This window comes from Trachurus trachurus (assembly GCF_905171665.1).
Source record: "Trachurus trachurus genome assembly, chromosome: 8".
NCBI classification, from domain to species: Eukaryota; Metazoa; Chordata; class Actinopteri; order Carangiformes; family Carangidae; genus Trachurus; species Trachurus trachurus.
In genome coordinates, this window is record NC_139905.1 from 2,943,321 (window position 1) to 2,969,588 (window position 26,268).

Consider the following 26,268-nt stretch of genomic DNA (forward strand, 5'->3'; position numbering starts at 1 on the left):
CTGATCCCAGACCTGGACCTGAGCCGGTGGAAGGCACCGCGTGACGACCTCGACGCCTTCAGTCCAACGACGGGTAAAAACAGAGACGAGCCTCCGACTGCGACTCTTTTAGGCACTTTCAGTCTGAAGCCGCGGGAGGAACCGACGGAGGAACTGACACGTCGACTCCAGAACCAGACGCCTGAACGCATCGCCGTCAGAGCGCGGCGGCGGCGGCCATGTTTCCTAACGAGACGACACGTTAAACTTTAATCTGGTTTATTTATTTATTTATTCTCCACAGCGTCGTCGCGTTTCAGCCGTTTAGCTCCGATAACGCTGCTCCTGTTGCTGAATTATCAATGATTATTATTATGATTTGTTTCTGATTTCACCTCGTTAATCACCGTAACGACAGAAGAAATCACCGTAGCGACCGGGTCTTTCTTTAAAAGACGTCCACCCCCCAGAGACGTCCTCCTCCTCCTCGTACACTCAGGATCAATCACATTGATTAGTGCGATCAGTGTCTAGGAACTTCCTGCTCTGACATCACAGCACCTGAACGCACCACCAACCCCCCCCCCCCCCCCCCCCCCCCCCTTCATGTGTATGTGTGTGTGTGTTCACAGCAGAGTGTGTGTGTGTGTGTGTTAACTGCAGCATCGAGCCGTCTCCATGGCTACGCCCTCACGTTTTATTGTGAAATGTGCATCGAAGCTGTGACGTCATCGGTGTTTCTGCAGCTTCACTTTGTTTCATCTGACTGTTGCTGTTTTTTTTTTAAATCAAACACAGTTCAGTCTGAGTGAAACTATTTGATAATAATAATAATAATAATAATGATAATAGATTGATTGATTTTTGTAAATCAATAAAAACAGGAAGTTGGATTCACAGAATGATGAAATGTGGAAATTTCAAAATAAAAGACAAAAAAAAACATCTTTGAGGTGTTATTGTGAGAGCTGCTGTGAATGATCAGAAGCTACAGACACATAGTGACGGTGTAGAAAGCACAGTGGTGGCACCCCCCCCCCCCCCCCTCTTCTCCACGTTCCTCCTCCCTCGCCGACCGCCATCTTGGCGTTTACCTAAACTAGAGCAGCTGCAGCCGAGGGTCTGGTTGTTTGTTTGTTTGTTTGTTTGTTTGTGAGAGGAGATGGGGGGGTCGGTTTGGGGCGAGGCGAGGTGGCCGGGGCCTCGGGGGGGTCGGAGGTCACCGTGACGAGCTCCTCTCCTTGCTGACGCAGTCGTCCTGGCCGCTGGTGTCTCCGTTGGCGGCGGCGCTGCAGGTCCTCCTCTTCTTCCTGCGGTGGGACACGGCGTCGCCCTCGGAGCCCGACTCCGCCTGACGGACACAGAGGAGGAGGAGGAGGCGTTACCATGGAGATACAGGGTTAAGTAACTAAGTAAATTCCTTATTGTTAAACCGACGCTAGGTAACTTTTCGATCTTCATATTTGCTCCCAGTGTCTCAGTTCACTGCTCTGCCTGTGTCAATGCAAATCTCGCGCGATTTGCATTGACGGCCAGTTCGCGGCTCCGCTAATCGCGCGAGATTCCGGCAGAGCAACACTGGGAGCTTCCGCTACAAACAAGCTTAAAATATAGACTTATTTAATTTTTTTCGTTTCAGAGTCCTCCGTGGCTTTTCTGAGTTACAGGGGGTCACGGCGCAGCAGTATTTGTCCATATAATGGTTGAGAACGGAGCTCACCTTTCTTCATCCAAAAAGACACACCAAAAAACATCCAAATACCTCCATGCTGCTCGTATGTAATGTCCCTCTTGTATTGAAGCCCCGACATGAGAAATTGTTCAGAAAAAAATTAAATAAGTCTATATTTTAAGCTTGTTTGTAGTGGAAGCTCCCAGTGTCTCAGTTCACTGCTCTTCCTGTGTCAGTTCACTGACCAGCGGAACAATTTCTCATGTCGGGGCTTCAATACAAGAGGGACATTACATACGAGCAGCATGGAGGTATTTGGATGTTTTTTGGTGTGTCTTTTTGGACGAAGAAAAGTGGTGTCCATTCACAACCGTCATATGGACATGCACTGCTACGCCGAGACCCCCTGTAACTCAGAGAAGCCACGGAGGACTCTGAAACTTCTCCCAGCCCTTAGTCCACATGGGGGGGAGGAGATAATTAGTGAAATTTCAATTTTGAGTGAACTATCCCTTTAATGGATAGTGTCGTGGTAGAGAGAGAGGGGGATTCGATACGGGGCCGGCTGCAGCGAGGACCGTAGCCTCGGCACATCGGACTGAGCTGAACGATCTCGTCCGTCCGTCAACACCTACGTCAGAGTCTGAGTCAGATGAGCTGGAGGAGGAAGACGAGGACGAGTCGCTGGAGCTGTCCGAGGCGATGCCCGTCGACTCCTGCAGGTCCACTTTGTCGGCCAGCACCGCCAGGTCGGGACGCTCCTGCTTCAGGATCCTGGAACAGCAGACGACACAGAGACGACTTATTACATTTTATAAAACGGAAAGGTGAAATCCGGCGATCTGATTGGTTGTTAGCCGTGGTATAATGAGCATATACCACGGCTACTATTCTAAAGCCTCATCACAGCGCAGGCTATCACTCCGCCTCAGGCACGTATGACTGGTATGAATGGAAGTTGTTGTCATGTATCCATGACAACGGACTGTAGCAAAAGACAGTTGATGTTTTTACGATGTTAAAAACTGGACTAAAGTAGTGTAATTGACAGAACAGATTTTTCACAGTGAGGTTATTTTATTGGATAATATGTATTTCTGGTTGAATAAAACTACATGAAATTGATTGCGTATTCCTCTTTCATATTGTCATTATTGGTAACCGTTTTATAAAAGCTAAGGGGGTTGTCGTCCCTCCGCTTCACGTCGGGCCAAACAACGCCCCTTAGCCGTGGTATAATGAGCATATACCACGGACTGGAGTGATATATTGCTTAAGTATGTTGCTGTTGTTTGTGTTTCTTATTCCATCTTAGCACAACTCCAACAAAAGAACCTGCCCTGGTTCTTGCATTGCTGCCTGCACCCCCATTTCATCTATCCATTAGGGCTGGGACCATGATATGCTTTTCTCCCGATTCGATTCTTCTATGATTTTTTGGATGGCGATTCGATTTAAATTGCGATTCTACGATATTGCCGATTCTCTCGATTTTTAGTCTTTAGCATTTTTAACATTTATCTGCACACAAATACTGTAGGGGCCTATAAATTAACATACTCCATTATAAAGTGAACTTAAACCCTTTTCAAAACCTGGACTCTCTGTATGTAAAAAGGCAAACAAATGCACATTGCACAATATTTTTTTAAAAATTCAACAAAAAAAAACATTTTTGAAAAAAAGAAACCCTGTCCTGGTATTTGCATTGTTGCATCTTCATCCATTTTATCCATCCATAAATAGTCTCTTTTTGTTTTTTTCTTTTGTCATAGTAGCGTCATGTTAATTGTCTCTCTTTGTAGTTTTTTTGTCTGTTGGTTTCTGTTGGATACATGTGTGTTTTTCCTGTTTTATGAATTATGTTGTTATGTAGAGCTCTGAGATCTACTGACTCACTCATGGTGAAGCAGCATTTATAGCTGTTACGCTGCTCACAAGTGGAACAAACTACCAGCAGAACTGAGATCAGCCCCAACTGTCAGCACTTTTAAATCCAGGTTAAAAACATTTCTCTTTTCACGTGCTTATAGCTGAGAACTTAAAACTTTATCTATTTTCTTTTCTTTTACTTCTATTTTCTCTTGCTTTTTACTCTGTTTTTAGTGTTTTGTTTGTTTTTATTCTGTCTTATGCTTCTTTTTTAAATATTTTGTCTTTATGTAAAGCACATTGAGTTGCCTTGGTATGAAATGCGCTATATAAATAAAGATGCCTTGCCTTGTTATGTCCTTGTGTTTATTTTAATGGCTTTTAACACCTTGCCAGGAGGACTACAGTCGGAAACTAGCCGTTGGCTAACACTGGCACCTTTACATTTTATTATGTTCATTAATGTGCATTGTCCTCCTTAAATAAATAAAATAAAAATAAATACATTTAAAAAAAAGACAAATACATTTAAAAAAAAAGACAGAGACAGACGGAGACAAACAGAGAGGCGTGTGATTGGACGGCTGCAGCGGCGTCGTACCGGTACCACTTCCTGGACAGCTTGGGTCGCCCTCGCACCGTCTTGTGCCACACGATGGGGAAGTTGGTCGTGCTGGCGAAGTTCTGGGTGATGGCGATGGTGGTGTCCAGGTTGAGGACGACGTGCCACCACCCACCTGAACACACACACACACACACACACAAGAAACCAGTTACTAACCATCAACAAGAGGAAACAGTGACATCTGCAGGTGGTCAGAGGGACTGCAGTGTCCATTTACTTTAAAGGGATAGTTCAACATTTTGTCAAATTGGCCCATTGCCATAATCCCTATAGTCATAGCAGTAGGTTCGTTACCTTTAATTGTCGGTGCAAGCTGTTTTTAGAACGGCGGAGCAGAGCCGTGAGCTGCTCAGAGCTACGCTACGGAGGCTCATTATGGGATTTCTTGGTTTCCCTCATCAAACTCATCAAATACACAATCCAACAACTCCACAACGCTCTGGTGGACAAGTTGTGACCTGCACATTCACCACGCTATGAGATAATAACACAACGTTACCACACAGAGTTGTTTTAGAGGGAAATTCATGCAAAACCACTGATGCGCGTTGCCTTCAGGGACAGTTTTTCATCAAGCAGTCTCTGTATTTCCCTCTAAAACAACTCTGTGTGGTAACGTTGTGTTATTAGAAACAATTCAATGAGCTATTATTTTATATTTCTGTATGGACATGTCTGTGTCTGGTCCAGATCGACGTGACCAGGTGAGTCTGTAATCTACCGTCAGACAGGTGAGGTCTAAATCCTGGAGCGGCTGAGGCTCTAATCCGACCTCGTCACCATCAGCTCTGTCTGTCTGCATTAACGGGATCTGGGTCACATCCGCTCCTCTGTCTGCTGTCTACACACACACACACACACACACACCTGCTGAGCTTCTGTGTCTGCGCTCTGATTGGCCGGCCTGTAAAACCAGGACACACACCTCTCACCTCTTGAACCCTGTTTGTTGTGGTTTTATTTATTTATCTTTTGTTGGATTGTGTATTTGATGAGTTTGATGAGGGAAACCAAGAAATCCCATAATGAGCCTCCGTAGCATAGCTCTGAGCAGCTCACGGCTCTGCTCCGCCGTTCTAAAAACAGCTTGCACCGACAATTAAAGGTAACGAACCTACTGCTATGACTATAGGGATTATGGCAATGGGCCAGTTTGACAAAATGTTGAACTATCCCTTTAACAGGTGTATTATTATTATTATTTAGTGACAAAACTTCTTGAGTCAAATAACGGCGTGTTTTATTGTCAGTGACGGTAATGTTGTTATAACGGTGTAAACAGTAACTTTGTCACTAGGGCTGGGACGATATGCTTTTCTCCCCCGATTCGATTTTTTGGATGGCGATTCGATTTAAATTGCGATTCTACGATATTGCCGATTCTCTCGATTTTTTAGTCTTTAGCATTTTTAACATTTATCTGCACACAAATACTGTAGGAGCCTATAAATTAACATACTCCATTTTAAAGTGAACTTAAACCCTTTTCAAAACCTGGGTTAGCAAATGCACATTGCACAATAGTTAAAGGGACAATGAGGAGTTTTGGAAAAGCGAAGTGTTTTCACTACATTTATGAGCCTCCGCACCGTGAAATTCTTTGACCGGCGCAAGACAGACTCATGTTTTCATTCATCAAGAATTAAAGTCAGAGGTTGGAAGACGATCACATACCGTCGTAGTTCCCACCATAAACGGAGATTCTGCGGCGTTATTCTCATGACTCGCCACGAAACCGAAAGTAAAGAAACGCTGGTCGGCTCGCCCAGCATTTCCACCACCACTAATAATAACAAAATAACCATAGAGACAAAACGATATATTTATCTAAAATGGACCATTAACAAGTGGTAACGGAGATTCATCCACATTAATATGAGACTTTTTTATAACCAAATAGAAACTCCTTGTTGTCCCTTTAAAAAAATTCCCAAAAAAATAATTGATTTAAAAATAGTCAAAAAAGATATCGCAATATTTATGTGAATCGATTTTTTCTCCCACCCCTATTTGTTACTGAAAAAAGCAGCGCCGTTAGTGACACCGTTATTCCCGTGACTGATCTTTCCCTCAGCCAATCAGAGAGCAGCGTTGGTCGGTCGGGGTGGTGGGGGGGGGGGGGGGGAACTGACCAGGCACGAAGACGGTCTCGCCGGGCTTCTGCAGGATCTCCAGCGGCGTGAACTCGGGCGGCCAGTTGGGCTGCTGCGTGCGCGGGTAGACCACGTTGAACCAGGTGATAGCCTCGTCCTGCTGGTTGCCCCCCTCCTCCCGCGTCACCTTGATCAGCTCGCGCGGCGTGTTGGTGGGGAACAGGCACCAGCGCTTGTGGCCCTGCACCAGGGCGTTCCAGGCGCTGGTGCCCAGAGGGTCGATGTGGATGCCGGTGCCGGAGCGAGACGGGCCCATCACAAACCACCTGAGGAGGAGAGGAGGGGAGGAAGAGAGGAGGAGAGGAGAGGAGAGGAGGAGGAGAGGAGGAGGAGAGGAAGAGGGGGAGGAGAGGAGAGGAGGAGAGGAGAGGAGGAGAGGAGGAGAGGAGGATGAAACTGGACCAGAGATCAGAGCTGAAAACCAACCTTGTAAGATCAGAGCCTCCGACTCGGTGTCCCAGCTCTCGTCTCCATGGCAACACCGCCACACAAATATTTGTTCTGAGACTGAAGAACATTACTTTTTTTAGTCAATGTATATGTTCAAATTAGGGCCAGTAGCATGAATTTGTGGAAATACTGTAGAGAAATTTCTGGAAAAAATACGTTTTTTTTTTTTTTTTTTTTTAGAAATAAGTGATAAAAATTAAAAAAGAAAAAAAAAGTTTTTAAAAGGTTCTAGAAAAAAGTGCTAAGAATTCAAAAAAAGTGAAATATTTTCTCAAATTTCTCAAAAAAGTGGTAACATTTTCAAAAAGGTTTTAAAAAATTCTAGAAGAAACTGGTAACATTTCTCAAAAAAGGTTTAAAGAAAAATCTAGAAATGGTGGTAACATTTCAAAAAGTAAAAAAAAGGGAAAGAAACTAATAGTAACAATTTTAAAAGTGGTAAATTTCTCAAAAGGTCCGTCTAGTCTGGCAACGAGCGGTAGACCTCGGCTCAATCCAGGGGGCGGGATGAAGGCTGTCTTTCAAACTGCCTCTGCACCAATAGGGTAGCGCTACGACCAATCAGAGCAAAGAGCAGGATGACGTTATAGCCTGACAAGCCAATTAAAATGTATGTCGTCATGGCGTTAAGCCGCCCAACACCTCTCTAAACGGATAGAGCGCTGTGATTGGTCAACACAAACGGCTGCAACTACATTCTTCCTGGGACAAATTACGTTGCTTTTGCCGTTCGTGTGTATGGGGTTTGTCATTACAGATATCTACAATTCAGTTGCAGATATCCACTATGTGAATTACGTATATCTGTTATTACTATTCCTAATTCCAGTTTGAGATGTCTACAATTTGATTCTGACTAGTCGTAATTCCAGTTCTAAATATCTTTAATTCACCTCAATTAAAGATATCTACATGTCCCTGTTCAGATATCTGTAATTAGGTTTTGACTATAGGCGAAATTACGTTGTAGATATCTGTAACTGGAATTAGTACTAGTCGTAATTCAGTTACAGATATCTGTAATTCACATAGTGGATATGTGCAACTGAATTATAGATATCTGTAATGACAAACCCCATACACACGAATGGTAAAAATGACGTAATTTGTCCTAGTAGGAAGAATGTAGTTGCAGATATCTGAAATGTTCTTTTTTACTAGAGGCAAAACTGAATTACAGATAATTGCAACACATCCAGTCTGGCTTTAGGCTACTTAATTAGAAAAACTGTTTCACATCAAACTTGTTGTGTTTAAGCTCCACTGAGCTTCAGCAACTTCTCACACTGCTCAGAATTTAAAGAGCAGCAGAAACATGAAGAAAGAACAGAGTTAAAAAGGTAAATATGGTTCAACGCCAACAGAAAGTCATGGAGTCGTTACTTATACGAAAAGAAATATTCTTTTTGACAAGAGGCAAAAAGTGAATTACAGATATCTTGAATGAAAAATCCAACTATTCAAAATGTTATTACGACTAGTCAGAAAGATGCTGTTGATATCTACAATGTTAATTCCAGACAGTCAAACTTAGCTGTTAAATGTTAGATCCTCTTGCCATAAGAGACCAAAACACAACTCAACTCGGTTCATAGAGACACTGAGGAACACTGATGACCTCTAACCGACCAGGGGGTAAACTAAACTAGGGCCCGACCGATATGGATTTTTTGAGGCCGATGCCGATTATTAGGGGGGAAAAATCCGATAACCGATTAGCTAATCGGCCGATTTTTTTTTATTTTTATAAAGTTTTAAAATTTTATTAATTTAAGTAATATATCTACATATATTATATAATATATAAATTAGGGCTGCCAAAATGTCATTGGTCAATTGGTTGCAGGAAAAAAAAAAACATTTGGAGCCCTGTCTTGTCAAAATTAAGTCAAAATCAATATGACTGAACTGTGAAAGGCTATAGGCTTTTAATTTGAAGGGCCAGACACAGGAAGTCATGACACGTGACACTTTTTTGTTGTCTTTTTTAATTTTTTTATCAAAAGCGCCTTTTCCAATGTTGTTCCAGGCGTTTCGGGTTTGTTGACTCCGACGTGGAAGCACGTATCACTGCTGTTTTCAACGATTAGCGGGTGCTGCCGCAGCCCTAAACTAAACAGAGGAATAGTCCTTTAATGAGTGATACCTGTACGGCGGTCTGCGCTTCTCGCCTGCGAACTGGAAGAGGTCGTCCCTGAAGAAGACGGGCACCTGGTAGTCCTCCAGCAGCTTGCGGCGCTTGGCGTGCTCGCCGTAGCTGCTGTCGAAGATGTAGAGCGGGCTGTCGTCCCGCGTGCTCTCCAGGTATTCGATGTAGTACTTCATCTTCATCTTCACCGAGTAGCCGTCGTTGTCCTCGCCGCACTTGAACTTCTGGTTGCGGTATTTGCGTTTGAGGCGCTCCACGGTCCACTTCTCCCTGGCCGGCCACGCGTCCTGGCCGTTGAGCAGCACCACGGGTTTGTACGGACGCTCGAAGCGCTGGATGAAGTCTTCAGGGCTGAGGCGGAGCGCGTCCACTCGCTCCACGTTGTCCTGCAGGACAGAGACGCAGCAATTAATCCATTATTACATTCATCCTCAACTATTTTGATAATCTAATCATCAGTTTGAGTCGTTCTTTAAAGGACAATTCCGGGCAAATTCAACTCTGGGCTGTATTTTCCTAACATTTTAGGTCTAAAAGAAGTAATCTGAAGATGTTCAGTTTAATTGCTCCTGTTTTGCGGTAGTTGTGTCTAGGGATGGGCATTTCGAATAATTTTCTAACCGAGTATCCTAACCTGGTCGTACGCGGGTAACCAAACACTGTAATAAAAAATAAAATGACGTCATGTCTGACGGACAGAGCGCAGCCGGGGCATAAATGCGCTCTGTCCGTCAGACAGTCGCATCACTGACACACAGCGTCGTCAGACTAAATATCAGGTGGATAATAAAAGTAGAGATGGAGTTTAAGATGCACATACGGGGCAGATGTGCATCTTTATGCCGTGGCTGCCTCGGAGGAGAAAACCTTTTTTTTTGATGACACCTGTCGTCGCCAAGGGAACCACCACAGATTATTGTAAAAGGTTTGAAAGTCCGAGGCTCGATCCAAAAACACTTGTACACAGCAGAAAATCACGTTGCTTGATCCGAAACTGTTTAACGCTACAAAAAGCCGAACCACGGCGTGATAATGTAGTTTGATCCGACACTAGACTGTTGCTCTAACGTACCGTTTTTTTAATCCTAGGTTAACCGGATAATAAATTCATAACCGGATAGCAGATTACCTACTCGGGTACCCGGGTACTCGGGTAACCGTGCACATCCCTAGTTGTGTCTGTCCCCTCATCGCCACGGCAGCGATGAATGGGAGCGGATTGAAGTTCTGCTGCTTAGGCTGTTTCCATCCCTCACAGCCACAGACAGCGTCAGATGGCGACTCAAACATGCAGCCAGAAGTTTATTTACTTCAAGCAAGTCGACATGTTGACGCGCTCGGTGTGTTCAGGTGCAGAGGGAAGCTCCCGTTTGTGTCGTAAACACAGGAATATCAACTCTGGACTTGCTTGAAGTAAATAAACTTCTGGGTGCATGTTTGAGTCGCCATCTGACGCTGTCTGTGGCTTTGAGGGATGGAAACAGCCTAAGCAGCAGAACTTCAATCAATGAATTTCCCCGGAATTGTCCTTTAAGAAAAAAAGTGTCCAGATTCTCTGATTCCAGCTTCTTAAGTTAATGTGAATATTTCTGGTTTCTTTGTTCCTTTATGACAATAAACTGAGTCTCTCTTTGGTTTGTGGACAAAACAAGACATTTGAGGACGTCATCTGGTGGTTTGAGAAACACTGACTGATGTTTTTCAACATTTTATTGACCAAACAACTAATCGATTAATCGTTTAAATAATTGACAGATTATCGATAATGAAAATAATCGCCCTACATCGTACATCTCATCATTCAGGCATGACAGACCAGTCTCTATTTACTACTGGCTACAGCTGCCATAGTGCGTGCTTTTTTTTGTGCATAAAAAACTAAAAATACTATATTACTTATTTATTATTATTAAATTATTAAATTAATGGTTGTTATTATCTAATGATAATAATAATAATAATAATAATAATAATAATAATAATAATATCAATATCAAAATATCTCTTCTTCATAAGGTGTGTGTGTGTGTGTGTATCATTAAACTATCACAATTATTTATATAGCAATTAGCCTACTAATCAACTAATTTCCTGCTTGTGACCGCGCCACAGCTTCTGTCTTTATGGGGTTTTTTTTTACACTCAGATGTTGCAGCTCACTCAAAACATGATGGGATGTAAACTTCACACTGCGAGTGTGTGAGTCTGTTCCCATCCGGTTTAAACCAGCTCTGTGGAAACCTGAGGTCAGACCCGTAATAAACTGTAAAGCAAACCAACAGCGTTATTTCTGCTGCTCGACGCTGCAGCTCTCTGCACATTGTAGGGTAGATGCTGTTCATCTAACAACACAACATCAACTGTTCATTCCTGTTAATCCAAGGACCAACAACTTAATTTTACATTAACACTGAAAGCTGCACAATGCAGAAGTCTCACAGGAGCTGAAATATTAAATTTCACGTATCGTTTGGGATGTTGTTGCTGACTTTTACTGTGCGAAGTGACTTTAATGCTGTTTGAAGACAGATCGTTTATAATATAAACTTATTTCCTGAACTGTGTTGGTGCTAAATTGAAAAATGATGATGAAAACAGCACTGTTATGTAGAAAATAGCATGAATTATAACTGATTATTCTGAGTATTTTGACTTCTGGTACTTGTGTCAACACATATTCATGCTAATACATTTAGTAATTTTAGTGTTATTGATTGTAAAGCAGTATTTTGCATGTTGGTGAATAAGTTTTCAGATTTACTCAGTGTCACTGTTGTTTTTGTTGTTGACCTTTACTTTATAAAAGAGTCCAGTCTGAACTACAGCACAGGACAAAGTAACTAACTACTCTATTATCTAAAACATCATGGCCACCTGAACTGAATGCATGTTCATTTTTTATTTCCTGCACTGTGTTGGTGCTAAATTGAACAAATATGATGAAAAACACCACTGTTATGCAGGAAATAGCATGAATTATAACTGATTACTGATAGGCTACCTTGAGTATTTTACCTTCTGGTACTTGTGGTCAACACTTTTTCATGCTAGGTTATTCATTGTAAAGCAGTATTTTGTATGTTGGTGAATAAGTTTTCAGATTTACTCAGTGTCACTGTTGTTTTTGTTGTTGACCTTTACTTTATAAAAGAGTCCAGTCTGAATTACAGCACAGGACAAAGTAACTTTAATGCTGTTTGAAGACAGATCTATTATCTATACATCATTGCCATGTGGCCTGCACTGTGTTGGTGCTAAATTGAACAAATATGATGGCCAACACCACTGTTATGCAGGAAATAGCATGAATTATAACTGATTACTGATACCTTGAATATTTTAACTTCTGGTACTTGTGGTAAGTTACACACTTTTTCATGCTAATTTAGTACTTTTAGTGTTATAGATTGTAAAGCAGTATTTTGTATGTTGGTGGTTAAACGTGAGCTGTGTGTGTTAAAGTGGGAGGAAGAAGTTTCCAGGGGCTGGAGTGGAGAGAGAAACTATATAAAGTGACAGCAGCTCCACGTTTCCTCGCTGTGTACGTGACCAGCTGCACGTTAGCCGCCGTTAGCTTAGCAGCTAGCCTCCGCTGCTACTGTTGTTGACAGTCAGTTACCTTGACGCTGCGGTGCGACACGTCGAAAGTCTCATGGTAACCGTGTTTTATCCAGTCTAACGTGTCCTTCAGTTCGGGTCTGGCGCTCCGTTTCGCCTCTTTAATCCTCTTCTTGCTCTTATGGTTCATTTCCTCCTCTCGGGGGGTTTGGGTTGGACGCTGCTGCCGCTCCGCTAGTTAGCTAACTAGCTAGCTACCGAGCTAACCCGGCTAGTAAACCACACAAACACATTCACTTAGCTGCGCTGCTGCCGGGCGGCTAGCCGTTACTAAACCGTTAATAAATCGGTGTTACTGAACCCCACAGGTGTCGGGTAACGTCTTCACCTGCTCCTCAGACCTGTACCGACAGAAATCAGAGCGGTGTGACCCTCTGCCTGGTTGGGAACAGTTTGATTTTACAGCTAATAAAAGCTGCTACTAGCCGCCTGGCGACACACACGTTCACACAATGCTGCTTTTGCAACTGATTGACGTAACAAGCACCGCCCATTATGGCAGCGTAGAAAGCTGATTGGCTCAGCGCGACTGCGGAAGTACGACACCGATTGGTTGAAGGGTAGAACAAGCCTTCCCGCCAGGCGTATACGCGCATTTGATTGGCTGCTGACACGCCCTTCTTTTTGCTCCGGAAATAATACACAGACACATGCAGCATGGCCGCCGCCGCCGCCGCACGCCGGTGTTATAACAGAGTAGAAACAACAGTGAAACTAGTTAGTGTTAGTTTATATTCAGAAGACAGAAACCTAGAACGGTAACTGGCGTAATGTCAGAGGCTGTTAGCTTAGCTGCTAGCAGCGTAGCGCCTAGTATAGTTTATAAAGTTTTCACGTTTGAAGACAAGAAGACAAACAACTCAGAGTCTCTGTCTGTCTCCATCCCAGAGGTCTGTCCCCTAACGGGGTGTTCCCACCAAACGCGATGAACGCGATTGAATCGCGTTCATCGAGACAGCTCCGTGAACTACTGTGTGACTGACCGCCTGTTGAGTGCTTTGGGACGGGGCGGCCGGCTCGCAGCGCCCGCTGGTTGAAAACAGCAGTGATAACGGGCTTTCAGGTCCGAATATCCAAACAAGAAACGTTGGTAACAGCACCGGAAAAGCAACACTGAAGAGCTGTGGCTTTGCTGCAGCTAATGGGGATCTGAATAATAAACTAAACTAAACCAGAAAACTTCTAATATTGTCAATAGACTCGCTCTGACTAAACTGCCAAGGGAACACCAGTACGTCCGTACGTCAGCACGTCGGTGACGATCTCAAAGCTGATTGGCTGTCGCGGCGCGTCTTCACGCGAATTCGCCGCAAAAGTTCAATTATTTGAACTCGAGCGATGAAGCGTCATCGCGCCGGGCGACGCGATGGAGGCGATTTTTCGCGGCCAACGCGTCCATCGCGCCGCGCTATCGCGTCCATCGCATCGCCCGGCGCGCAATATTTTTTTTCCCAGGATGGTAGGGGAAGGTTCCGCCTTCTCTGCCTCCGATTGGCTGGATGAATTCTAGTTCGATTGACGTCATCTCACAAAAGTACTGTAGTAAAGTAAAATACACACAACTGAAGATACAAATGTAAGCAGACGCCATGGCGTAGCGGTTTGCGTTTTCGCCTGCGGCGTGGTGAATCCGAGTTCGATCCCCGCTGGTTTCACATTCCGAAAAATGTTGTTTTTAAATTTATATTCCAAGTTTACATTTTGAGTTTGAGAGAAGTGTAATTGTGCCATTGGTTAGGTTTAGGCAATGAAGAAAGGAGTTGGTTAAGTTTAGTAAAAAGACCAGGTAGAGGCTAGACAGGCCAGATAAGTAGAGAGAGTCCAAGTTTACATGAGTTTGAGAGAAGTGTAATTGTGCCATTGGTTAGGTTTAGGCAATGAAGAAAGGAGTTGGTTAGGGTTAGTAAAAAGACCAGGTAGAGTGTAGACAGGCCAGATAAGTAGAGAGAGTCCAAGTTTACATTTTGAGTTTGAGTGAGAAGTGTAATTGTGCCATTGGTAAGTAGAGAGAGTCCAAGTAGATCTAAGCACTTATCACGCTTTGCCGACAGCCTGCGTTTCACAGCCGTTTCACAGCCGTTTCACAACCAAAACAAACAACCAATCAGGCGAGAGCCCTTCTAGCCAATCAGAGTCGAAAAAGGAGCCCATCTAGCCAATCGGAGGCAGAGAAGGCGGGACCTTCCCCTACCATCCTGGGAAAAAAAATATCGCGCCCGGCGCGATGACGCGACTAATCGCGTGTTTGCATTGACTTTACATGTAATCTCGACGCGCGATGAAGCGTCATCGCGTTTGGTGGGAACACCCCGTTATATCATGATTATCATGTCATGTACACCACAAAATAACTGTAAATCACAATTGCTCTGGTCTAGTGGGTTTTTTTCCCTGGTGAAGGTAAAATGTGTCTCAATTCAATTCAGTTTATTTTTATTGTCATTTTATTGTTACAGCTCTCATGTTAAATGCGAACAGCTCCTGCAGGCTGGTGTTTTACAGTAGCAGTAGGTCGATGTTGTTGAGTCTTGCTGATGCGGTTTATCAGTTTAATTTTTATTTTCTTTGCTGTAGAAAGTGGCGCTTTTGGAGATTTGGTTCTTGTGACACATTAGTGGCAGGTGGTCTTATTGGCTGGCTGCAACTTTTCTTAAAAGCACATTGTCAAAATACATGAACATGTAATTGCCTCTGTTATTTATGTTTTTTTTACCACCGTGCTGAAAATGTCCCCGATTTTCATTTCAGAAATCTAGTCACCTTAATTAACAGACATTATCATTAGTATCAGCTGCATCCTCTGGATATATGAAGAGCACATGTTGTATATCACAATATTCAAATCATAAGAACTCTAGTGTTTTGTCTTTTGTTTCTTTTTTGATGAAGGTAAAATGTGTCTCAATTCAATTCAGTTTCCTTTTATTGTCATTGAGCAACGAAGCACAATAAAATTTAGGTGCATCTCTCCCTGATAATTTCAAAAAGAAAGTCTCAACATTGTTGGTCATTGTTGTCAGCATCCTACCTGTTGTATTGCTATGGAGATGGTCCAGTTGTTCCAAGGTAATCTGATTGGATCAAATCTTGAAAATTGGTTGTTTAAAAAAAAAAAAGAATCTGTTTTCTGAATCTGTTTTTTCTTTTTTCAGTTTTGAAACGACCCATTTTCAAGATTTTGTCCAATCCATTATCAAAAATTAAACAACTGGGCCCTGGAGACACGTTTGGTTCCAGAACAATAAACATTGCATCACCAGTTTTAGACTTTATATCAGAGAAAGTGAAGCAGAAATGACGGTTTACACTGTGCCCCCCCCCCCCCCAGGTCCTGGACCCTCAGTATGGGATGTACGTGTGGCCCAGCGCCGTGGTGCTGGCTCAGTTCCTGTGGAGCCGGAGGGAGCAGCTGGCCGGACGCACGGTGCTGGAGGTGAGGATGATGCATCCGTTCATTCACAAAACTATGAATGTGTAAAATCAAATATAGTCAGTATTATTATATACACAAGATATTTTAGTATCTATGAATATAGGACCAATTATTAATCCTCCAGGGGAAATGTTTAGAATATTAAAGTAATTAATTGTAATTTTACAGAAGCGTATTGTATTCACTTGACTAATAATTTTTAAAACAGTAATTTATTTTTTGGTTTGTTTTTTTAATATTCTTTTCTGTTTTTTGTGGTATTTTTTTCTCCTGTTTTTCAGGGTAATCTTTTTCTGACTTAGCTGAGATTTAAAAATTCGACGAGAAAAATTACCATGAAAACAGAAAAAATGATTCAAAAGAACAAACCAAAAAATAAATTACTCAGAAAAAACTTTTTTTTTCTTCAAGTGAATGCAATACGCTTCTTTATCATGTAAACCAAAACTTTAAGTTTATTTTAATTGTTGTGGTTTCTTACTGTATTACAAAAACATTTACATTTCTACCAGTTGGATGGATGGATGGATGGATGAATGGATGGATGGATGGATGGATGGATGGATGGATGGATGGATGGATGGATGGATGGATGGATAGATAGATAGATAGATAGATAGATAGATAGATAGATAGATAGATAGATAGATAGATAGATAGATAGATAGATAGATAGATAGATAGTTTGTTCACTTTGGCGCTCACCTGCCCATATGGTTCAGACATCATCTTTTCTGTAAAGTGACGGTTTTTAGGAACTTTATGATGAATTAAAAGGTGAACTCCCTGGTGTGTGCAGCTGGGGGCCGGTGTGAGTCTGCCCGGTGTGGTGGCCTCTCGCTGTGGCGCTGAGGTGATCCTGTCGGACGACGCCGGGTCTCCTCTGTGTCTGGAGAACTGCCGGCGCAGCGTGGAGGCCAACGGGCTGCGGCGGGTCCAGGTGCTGGGCCTCAGCTGGGGCCGCGTCTCCCCGGAGCTGCTGCTGCTGCCTCAGCTGCACCTCATCCTGGGCTCGGACGTCTTCTACGAGCCGCGAGGTCAGATCCCACGACTCTGTGATAATATGGACTAATATACCTACAAATCCAAAATACAACCTACTGTACACATTGCACATTACAAAAAAAACTGTAAGAATCATCAATAACACTGGATATCTAGATATCTAGATCACGGGTTCTCAACTAGTCTCACTCTGGGCTCCACATTGTCCCATGGTCATTCAGTCACGACCCACTTTTATAGAATTCAAACCAAGATTCTTTTTTTTAAGCCTTTAAAAACTAATTTATCTCTTTATTGAGCAAAGTGCATTTCAGAGCACATGAATGAACCTGAGGAGTTACCATGACAACTGCATGTACGGAAGTGAATAAAAAAATATCAAACTGCACAAAATGGAGACCAACAAAACGATATATTTGACTTCTAATGCAACTCTGCATTCAGAGCATGTTCACTAAAGTGGATAAATATCAAATTGCACAAAATAAAGACCCACAAAACAGAACAAGATTCACTGCATTCAGGCCACATTAATAAGAAACTGATATCTTTGCATTCAGAGCAAATGGAGCAAATAATAAGAAAGTGAGGAGGAGCATTACAACTGCATGTGTTCACGTGACCATGTCCAACATCAGATGTGCATTAAATATTATTTACTTTTTTGACCAGCTGTCCGCGACCCACTTTTGGGTCCCGAACCACCAGTTGAGAACCACTGATCTAGAGCATATAAATTCATTATTCATAAAGGCACACGCTCGATTTGGTTAAACCAGACACAACCTGCTTCTGGGTGGTGTGCAAAGGCAAGGTGGGTAAACCATTAGGGAGTTTAAAGCCCCAGTATGTAACTTATTTGGCTTTTTATCAACAAAAATCAAACCTGTCTTTCATAAACACGTATTCCACTGAAGGTGAATCACAGCTGCTACAAATGAAAGCTTTCTGGTTCCTTAGAATGAGTTGTTACAAGTCGTTACAAATACATAAGTGGGCGACGCACCGAACCGAGGCGGCCATGTTGCATCGTGACCGTAGGTAACCACGGAAACGGCCTGTTAAAACTGTCACCACTGTGTAGTGTGAGGAAGGACGGAGGCACTGGTGTTGCATTCAGGTGCAGTCAGGCAGACGGCCGTCGGCAAACCAACCGGATGTCATTTTACTAAAACAATACCACATCACCATGACAACATGTTGTCAGACCACTTGTTTACATAGACGCTTGTTTATCCTGTTACATGCAGCGTCTGTTGTCTGCCTGACGTCTGCCCCATTTCACCTGAATGCAACATCAAGAATACGTTCAGATATGCAACCGCACCGCTAGATGGGGGCAATTCCTACACATTATACCTTTAATTTTAAGAGAATTAAAGTCAGAACAGCTCTGAAAAGTGTGTGTATAACAGTCTGTAGGGTGAAATTGTGGAATAAAGATTATTCTTTAGAGAAATAAAGAATAATCAATAACAAACACACCTCACCTGTTCCCCTGCTTTAAAAGGTCATTTCACTTTACCTCATAATACAGTGTTATATGGAGCTATATCATACGTTATTGGTATTAACTAACATTACCTGCTTTTTATCAGCTAGGTTATTGTAAAGTTTTTTTAATCCTATTTTTTGTGCTAATTATAAGGGATTGTTGTCGATAGTGTGTATTTTTGTAGTTTGATTTAATTATTTGACTTTATTCTGATTGAAAGTTGTTTGTCTTTAAAAGGACCCTAGGAAGAACAGTGGGTATCCATAGCAACCTGTCCACCAGACACACACACCAACTCTTCACAGGGTTTCTCAATACAACTGAGTTATTGACTATAGTAGCTACAGTGGGTACTAGTTTCATTTGGACGTTTCCCTCACGGAAAGCGTGATTCACGCGTTGCGTGAAATTGTAGGTCACACTGTAGCCACTAGGTGGAAGCATCGTACTGAGATGCAGCTCAAAAGATTTGGGGGTAATTCCACGTTTGACCACAACGTAGCTGCAATGGAGAGTGGCGCTGTTCATATGCCATAGGTACCTAATTTGCAGCTGTGGTCGAGAGAGCTAGAGAGTGGATGGAGAGAGGGACCGCTACGCCGGTCAATCAGATCAATGTTGTTGTTTTATTGTTTCACAGTGGTTACAGTAGCCTACGTTCAACAGGATCAATGGTTCTCAGCCTTTTGGGGGTCCCCTGCATATTTTTGATCTCTCCTGTAGCCTGGCTGGGTGGCTCCAAGTTTGAGTAGTTTGAGTTCTGCAAGTTCTGGTGAATGTAACAATCCACTCACAGCCCACGACCGCTACGTCAGTGCCAGCAGCCTGGACCCGATGCTGCTGGACTCACGAGCGGAGCAATAATGCACATCTGTCAGCAGCTTCTCTTGAAGGGACAGATTAGATGCTGATTTTGTTAACAGTGACTTTGTTGCATCCAAACATTTAGCATCTGTCGGGTGCTGTCTCTTATCCGGTACAAAGTGGGAGATGACAGAACTACTTTAATAGAGGGAAAGCTACATTGTTGCGAGTGACTCCGGCCGGTGTGTGCACATGCACTGCACTAAGCCTGTGAATATTCTCATTTGTCCCGGACTCCCGGTCATAGTTATCTCAAGGAAATTTAAATCGAATGCAACTGGACTTGGTTATTTGTCTAGGTTTCACCTCTCATCCAAGAGGCTGAAGCATCTTGGATTACAAGTTACAGTTGCATTCGATTTAAATTTCCTTGAGATAAGTGCACACTGTTTCTGCTGTCAATTCGGTCATAGTTCATTTGTAACGTGTTTTCTTCATTCTTCATTAGGCTAATGTTAACACTAGAACCACCCAGATGGTCTCACACAGACGTTTGTGTTTTTCTTACGTAAATGACTTTGTTTATACATTAAAACTACAGGTCTCTCAGTCCGTGACTTTTCCATGTGTGATGGTTTCTGAAGCTTACAACTTACACAAATGAAACATTCGATTTCTGGGCATTTATACCTCGGGCCGACAATAGCTTATTTTTTTCTTCAATTATTGTTTTCATCTACAGTTATATTTATCATAATATGCCCAATTCGGGAGGGAGAGAGGGGGGGGGGGGGGGGGGGGGGGTGCCGCGGTCACATTACATAATGTAACAGTTTCCAGAAAAATACAAAACAGGATATTTATTCATGTTACCCTCTGTTTAGGTAGATAAAGGTCTCAGTCACATTTGAATAAAAATAATGCAATTAGGCTAAATATCATAGGATCTTTTTTTTAAAGATAGGCCTATTTTATTTTTAGTTCCATAATTCAGAGATGATTTTCACTTAACGAAATGAAACGAAACAATGAAGCCTACAGTTTTGTCCTCCGGCTTATGAAAAGTGTGAGGAGAGGTAGCTATTGTAAGAACCGGTTTTTCTAAGCTGACTGAACAGCTGTGTGAAGTTCTGTGGGGGGAAGGGCTGTAGCCTACTTGAGTGAAGTATCCACAAGCACACCTATTGATCAGAGATAAATGAAGGTGCTAATGTGTCGCTGATGTGTCTATGGTCCTACAGACCGCTGCATATAAACCCCACTGTAGCGATTTTCACCTAGCCTCGCTTTCAATAAAACACACAGCATTCTATAGCCTAATTGCAATCAGTGAAATATATGAAATCAATATAAAACACAATTTAAATATGAGAGTTGCTGTTGCTCTAGTTTAATAGCGCTGCAGCTGCATTTGCCGTGCGCCCCTGTCTGTATGTGAACCTGTGTCAGTCTATGTGCAGGCAGAGATCAGAGATGGTGTTTTTTTTTGCATGCACCATCTCTCATCTCCGCCAGTCAGCCTCTCAACCTGCCGCCTCTCTCGCGTGCGGTGCCCGCACGTAAACACACGTGCCGTGGACACATTTATTTATTTATTTATTTATTTATTTTTTTTTCTGTGGGAAACACTGATCAAGCTGTGCGTACGCACAACTCTCCGCAATATTCCATTGATACATCACACCGGACCCAAGAATGGTGCGGACATGAACACACCTCATATTCCACCCCCAGAATGCCTCACAACCATATATGGTCAGCACGTGCATAATTAAGTAGCCATGTGCTCTCTGTGGAGCGACAACAAAGTGACAACAAAGACAACGGGCGGAATGATGCTTCGGCGGACCTGCCCTCGCTTTTGAGGTTGGTTGTAAGAAAAATGCCTGCTGTCCAGACAACTGTGTTTTTTTTAAAGCACCCCTGCATTACACAAACACACACATAGGCCTACGGTATATATAGCCGCACATATAGGCTATATCAGTGATCGCCTCTGGGCTGGTTGCTCCTGCCCGGTCTGTACACTCCTCTCATCCTCACTTCAGCACCTGTCCTGGGCTGCACAGTGTCGGCTCGGCTCGCTCCTCGTTTTAAATGACTTTTAAAAGTAGCGTAAACAGCCTACTGTTCTCTGATTACTCATACGCATATTTAGTTAGGCTATACGTTGCATTATTATTAGTTATAGGCCTACTTCATTCAATCAAAAAAAAAAGGACGGTGGAGCGAGCCAACACAGCTGCTGAAGTGGGGAGAGGAGTGGAGAGACTGGGCGTCCGCAGGGTTTTTGCAACTTGCGGATCAGTAAGGGCGGAGGACCGACATGACGGGGGGTCTCAGTCTCCTGATACATGTGCGGGCCAGGACCGCGGAGGTCAGCGAGACAGAGAACAAGTCCGCCCCGGCTGTAGTGCCTTGAGGAACGCACGTAGGCACCGCCGCATGCCGCCACAGAGTGAAGCCTCTTTCCCCAGAAGGAGGTCCAGGTTGAACACAATTAATAAACGCAGGTCCCAAATAAACGCAGGTCCCTAATAAACGCCTGTTGATTTGAGCGATTTAAGCAAATAAACGCCCGGGCCTTTATTTGGTGTTTTACGGTAGGCTATTGCCCGTTCATTCATGAGAAATCATCCAGCTACACTCTCAGTCAAACAAGGTGGGGAATGAACACTACTGTAGCCTACAGTAGTTGGCTCATTTTAAAAACACACCGGCAGCATCACCCACTGAGTTAATTAACTGCTGTGTAGAAAACCACGCTGTGGTCCGTAATCGCGGTGCAGATGGGTGTGTTTGGAGCTGACAAGAGGATCGATAAAAGAGAGTGAGACGTATAGCTGCCGTCGTTACATTTTTCTCATGGAAAAACTATAGGCTACTGTATTATTATTATATTGCATTCCCCATTCGTGTTCACTTCTCCGTGCTGCTCTCTTATAGAGGCGCTCTGCTGCTCACAGATGCCACCTGGCGGTTGTTTGGGCACATTGCAGCTTCTGGTGAAAACACAATTACTCCTCCACAAAAAATCCGCGTGAGCCTCCCGTGACTCACGCGTGAATCTCGCGTGAAACCGTCCAAATGAAACTAGTACCCACTGTACATGACAGTGTGAAACGTTGTATTCACCACTGCCAGAAGGTGGCGCTGTGACTTTACCAGAGATCTACTGTTCAACTCAGTGTGTCAGTGAGGGAAATACAGCAATATCACACTTTATATAAAACATAACATACGTTTTTAGTTTTAGTTTATTATTGAGTTTATTTCAGAAGAATAAAGTACACATCAATAAATAACATTATAAACACATGATTTAAACATCAAACAATAATTCATTCCTTTTTTTTTCATTTTTTGATATATGATATAATATAATATAATATAATATAATATGATATGATATGATATAATATAATATGATATGATATGATATGATATAATATAATATGATATGATATGATATGATATGATATGATATATGATATAATATGATATGATATGATATGATATGATATATGATATAATATAATATGATATATTTCAAAGGAGGTTAAATCGAAAGCAACTGGACTTAGTTATTATATTTATAAAATAACAAATAACTAAGTCCAGTTGCTTTCGATTTAACCTCCTTTGAAATACTATGACCTGGACAAATGAGAATTTGCACCGGCATAATATGATATAATATGATATGATATGATATGATATGATATGATATGATATAATATGATATAATATGATATGATATAATATGCTATGATATAATATGCTATGCTATGCTATGCTATGCTATAATAATAAGATGTGAATGTCTCGTCAGACTTCGAGGACGTCCTGGTGACCGTCGCTTTTCTTCTAAGGAAAAACCCCGGAGCTCAGTTCTGGACCACGTATCAGGAGAGAAGGTGAACTGCTCCGTCTCCATGGTGATGGTGATGGTGATGGTGATGATGGTGATGGTGATGGTGATGATGATGATGATGATATAGATGTGCATATCTATTGTATGTGATTAATCTTAAAGCAGAAGTAAGTGATATATTTGTGTTAATATAAGTCTTAAATAGTTATATCTTCCGACAGCAATCACTTCTATAGAGTGTTTGGACTGAAACACGGGTCTGTCAGTCACTCTGCTCTGAGCCGAGGAGAAAACATTTATCGTATCCTACTGTTTTTATCCAATGAGGAGAGAGAACGGCATGCAGGGCTGTGTGTGCAGAGCGATAGATATAACTATATACTATATATTATATCTATTGCTCTGTGTGTGTGCAGCCAAGGAACGCCGTGAATGTGGCGACGTAGGGACGAGGACTGTTATGGTGCGTTCAAGGAAACTCGTATTTTTCCGACCGTGAAGTGGTACCAGTTCGATCTGGTACGAGTTCACCGGTCGGAAGTTACGAGTGGCCGTTATAGTGACTTTCACCGGTAAAACAGGTCGGAAAAACACGAGTGGGTTGCCTGAAACGCTACAAAGTCGTAAGTTGTGACTTGAAGCTGTAATTTAGATTTTCAAAAGCCTGCCTGGAACGCAGCATTAGCCAAAACGACCGGACCACTTACTTCTGCTTTAATGATGATGATGATGATGTTCTGCAGCTTTTTGGATTGAAGTTCATCTCCTCCTCCTCTTCCTCCTCCCCTTCCTCTCTCGTCCTCTCTTCTCTCTCCTCCTCTTCCTCTCTCCTCCTCATCTCTCCTTCATCCTCTCCTCCATCCTCTCCTCCTCCTCCTCCTCCTCCTCCTCATCTTCCTCCGCCTCTCTCCTCCTTTTCCTCTCTCCTCCTCTCTCCACCTCCTTTCTCTCCCCCTCCTCCTCTCTCATCTCTCCCCCACTTCCTCTCTCTCCTCCTCCTCCTCCTCCTCCCCCCCCCTCCCTCCCCCTCCTGCAGCTCTGATTGGTCCATCGAGCCGCTGCTCCACAGGTGGGGTTTGGCCTGTGTTCTCCTCCAGCTCGGGGACTTCGGTGCCGATCGGTCGGAGCTGGCGGCTTCGTCGTTGCCGGGAAACCACAGCGTCCAGATGATGGTCATCACCCTGACGACGGAGGACGGAGGAGACTCGTCCTCGTCCTCCTGAGCGTCTTCGCTGCCGAGGATCTGACTGGACGCACCGATCGGACCGATCAAACACCCGATCGATCGGGTGATCAGATGTTTGTATCAAACACACAGATCTGATCCTGAACCTTTGTTCTCTACACATTCTGCACTTTCTGTGTGTGTGTGTGTGTGTGTGTGTGTGTGTGTGTTCTTCTGCTACCACCAGGGGGCAGCGTCTGATCAAACTCCTGCACTGAGCTGCAGAGGATGGAGAACAAACAGGAAGCTCAAAAAAAAAAATAAACATCACAGTTTATAGGAACAACGAGGAGTTTCTATTTGGTTATAAAAAAGTCTCATATTAATGTGGATGAATCTACGTTACCACTTGTTAATGGGTCCATTTTCGATTTTGTCTCTATGGTTATTTTGTTATTATTAGTGGTGGTGGAAATGCTGGGCGAGCCGACCAGCGTTTCTTTACTTTCGGTTTCGTGGCGAGTCATGAGAATAACGCCGCCGAATCTCCGTTTATGGTGGGAACTACGACGGTATGTGATCGTCTTCCAACCTCTGACTTTAATTCTTGATGAATGAAAACATGAGTCTGTCTTGCACCGGTCAAAGAATTTCACGGTGCGGAGGCTCATAAATGTAGTGTGAAAACACTTCGCTTTTACAAAACTCCTCGTTGTCCCTTTAAAACAAAAAGGTTTTAAACATTTTCATTTCATTTTTAATATTTCACCCATTCATGCATTTATTATGTTCATGTAAATGTTTGTGTGTATTTATTCTGTTTTGTCTCTCTCTCTAATCAATATAAACATGTTCGACTGCTGAAGATCTAAAAAATAAAAAGTTATAGTTTTTGCAGAATAAAGTTTTTGTCTCTATCTTCAGGTCAGATCAGATTTGACATTATTTTACAGGTGAGTTTCGTATCACGTAACACTCAGGTGTTTTATATCCCAACATTCATTAGACCTCAGCTTCCTGTACAGACACAAACAGTGACAATAATAAAACAAGCCTCATAAAGGTTTCTACAAGCAGTGACGTGTCTGATCACAGTGATCAACGACAACAACCTCAGGGATTAATAATTGATCCCTGTCAGTCAAACAAAACAGAATGAGACTGTTGAGACTCATGTTATCTCTGTGACAACAAACGCACCGCGACGACAAGTCCTATAAAAACCAACGGCTTTTTAACCATTAACCAATAATAATAAACATTTTGTTGTGTAGAACAAAGACGGGCCTTGAACGCCCCACAAGTCATAAATTGATAAAGTTAAACTGAACTTTCAACCACCAGCTGACTCATCATGAAGCTCTTCACAAAACTCAAACTCAACCACTCAACCATGTAATAATACGGTCATATATGAGTTAATAAAAAATAATAATATGATGTAAAAGAAGAGAGGAGAAAAGGTTTCTAAAGTAAAAACAGTTTGAACTCTTCTTCATCACTGAAGGAAACAGACGGACCCAGATCATTGTTCATGGTGGTTTTAGGATGAATGAATGCCACAATTAATTAATTATAAAGATCCCTATATACCATCACTTTACCAAAAAACAATTAAAATAAAATAAATGTAAACATATGGTTTAAACGACAATTAATTACTTGAATATTTCAAACATTTCCGGGGATTAATAATTGGTCCTATATTAATATACTTTTTATTATTTTTTTGTATATGATTGGTAATGTAATTATATTATGACTAAATTTGATTTTACACAGTCATAGTGTTGCAATTATGAAAACTTTATTGTTCACAGAGTGGAAATTCATCTTTGGTTCCACCATTGACATGTCTCAAGACAATAGGACACACAGAGCACAATAAAACATTAAAGAACAGAGAAATATAAAGTATAGCAAAAAAAAAAAAAATACGACTGCATTTGAAGTACAGTATACAGTCTTCACACA

The 26,268-nt window shown here is 42.5% G+C and overlaps 2 protein-coding genes across 2 annotated transcripts; one reads left to right on the forward strand and one right to left on the reverse strand.

Annotated features, from left to right (window-relative positions):
• Positions 1-1,151: 1,151 nt before the first annotated feature.
• On the reverse strand, positions 1,152-12,973 carry jmjd6 (jumonji domain containing 6, arginine demethylase and lysine hydroxylase). Its single transcript, XM_083976524.1, has 6 exons — positions 12,520-12,973; positions 8,898-9,286; positions 6,281-6,567; positions 4,125-4,260; positions 2,287-2,425; positions 1,152-1,330 (listed from the first exon to the last, which is right to left on the reverse strand). The coding sequence occupies exons 1-6, from the start codon at positions 12,646-12,648 to the stop codon at positions 1,199-1,201; spliced, it is 1,212 nt and encodes a 403-aa protein (XP_083832650.1). The 5' UTR covers positions 12,649-12,973; the 3' UTR covers positions 1,152-1,198.
• A 210-nt stretch (positions 12,974-13,183) lies between these two features.
• On the forward strand, positions 13,184-24,352 carry mettl23 (methyltransferase 23, arginine; the record flags this gene model as incomplete). The annotated part of the gene is made up of 5 exons (XM_083976938.1): positions 13,184-13,408; positions 15,847-15,951; positions 16,751-16,988; positions 23,088-23,172; positions 24,166-24,352. The coding sequence occupies exons 1-5, from the start codon at positions 13,289-13,291 to the stop codon at positions 24,350-24,352; spliced, it is 735 nt and encodes a 244-aa protein (XP_083833064.1). The 5' UTR covers positions 13,184-13,288.
• Positions 24,353-26,268: the final 1,916 nt, after the last annotated feature.

Bases quoted from the DNA above. Each gene is read 5' to 3' on its own strand.
- jmjd6 (XM_083976524.1), bottom strand. From the start codon at position 12,648: ATGAACCATAAGAGCAAGAAGAGGATTAAAGAGGCGAAACGGAGCGCC. The intron at 6,568-8,897 runs GTATCACTCATT...TCTCCTCCTCAG, and splicing joins AAGCGCAGACCGCCGTACAG to GTGGTTTGTGATGGGCCCGT. The intron at 2,426-4,124 runs GTACGACGCCGC...CTGCTGTTCCAG, and splicing joins CTGTCCAGGAAGTGGTACCG to GATCCTGAAGCAGGAGCGTC.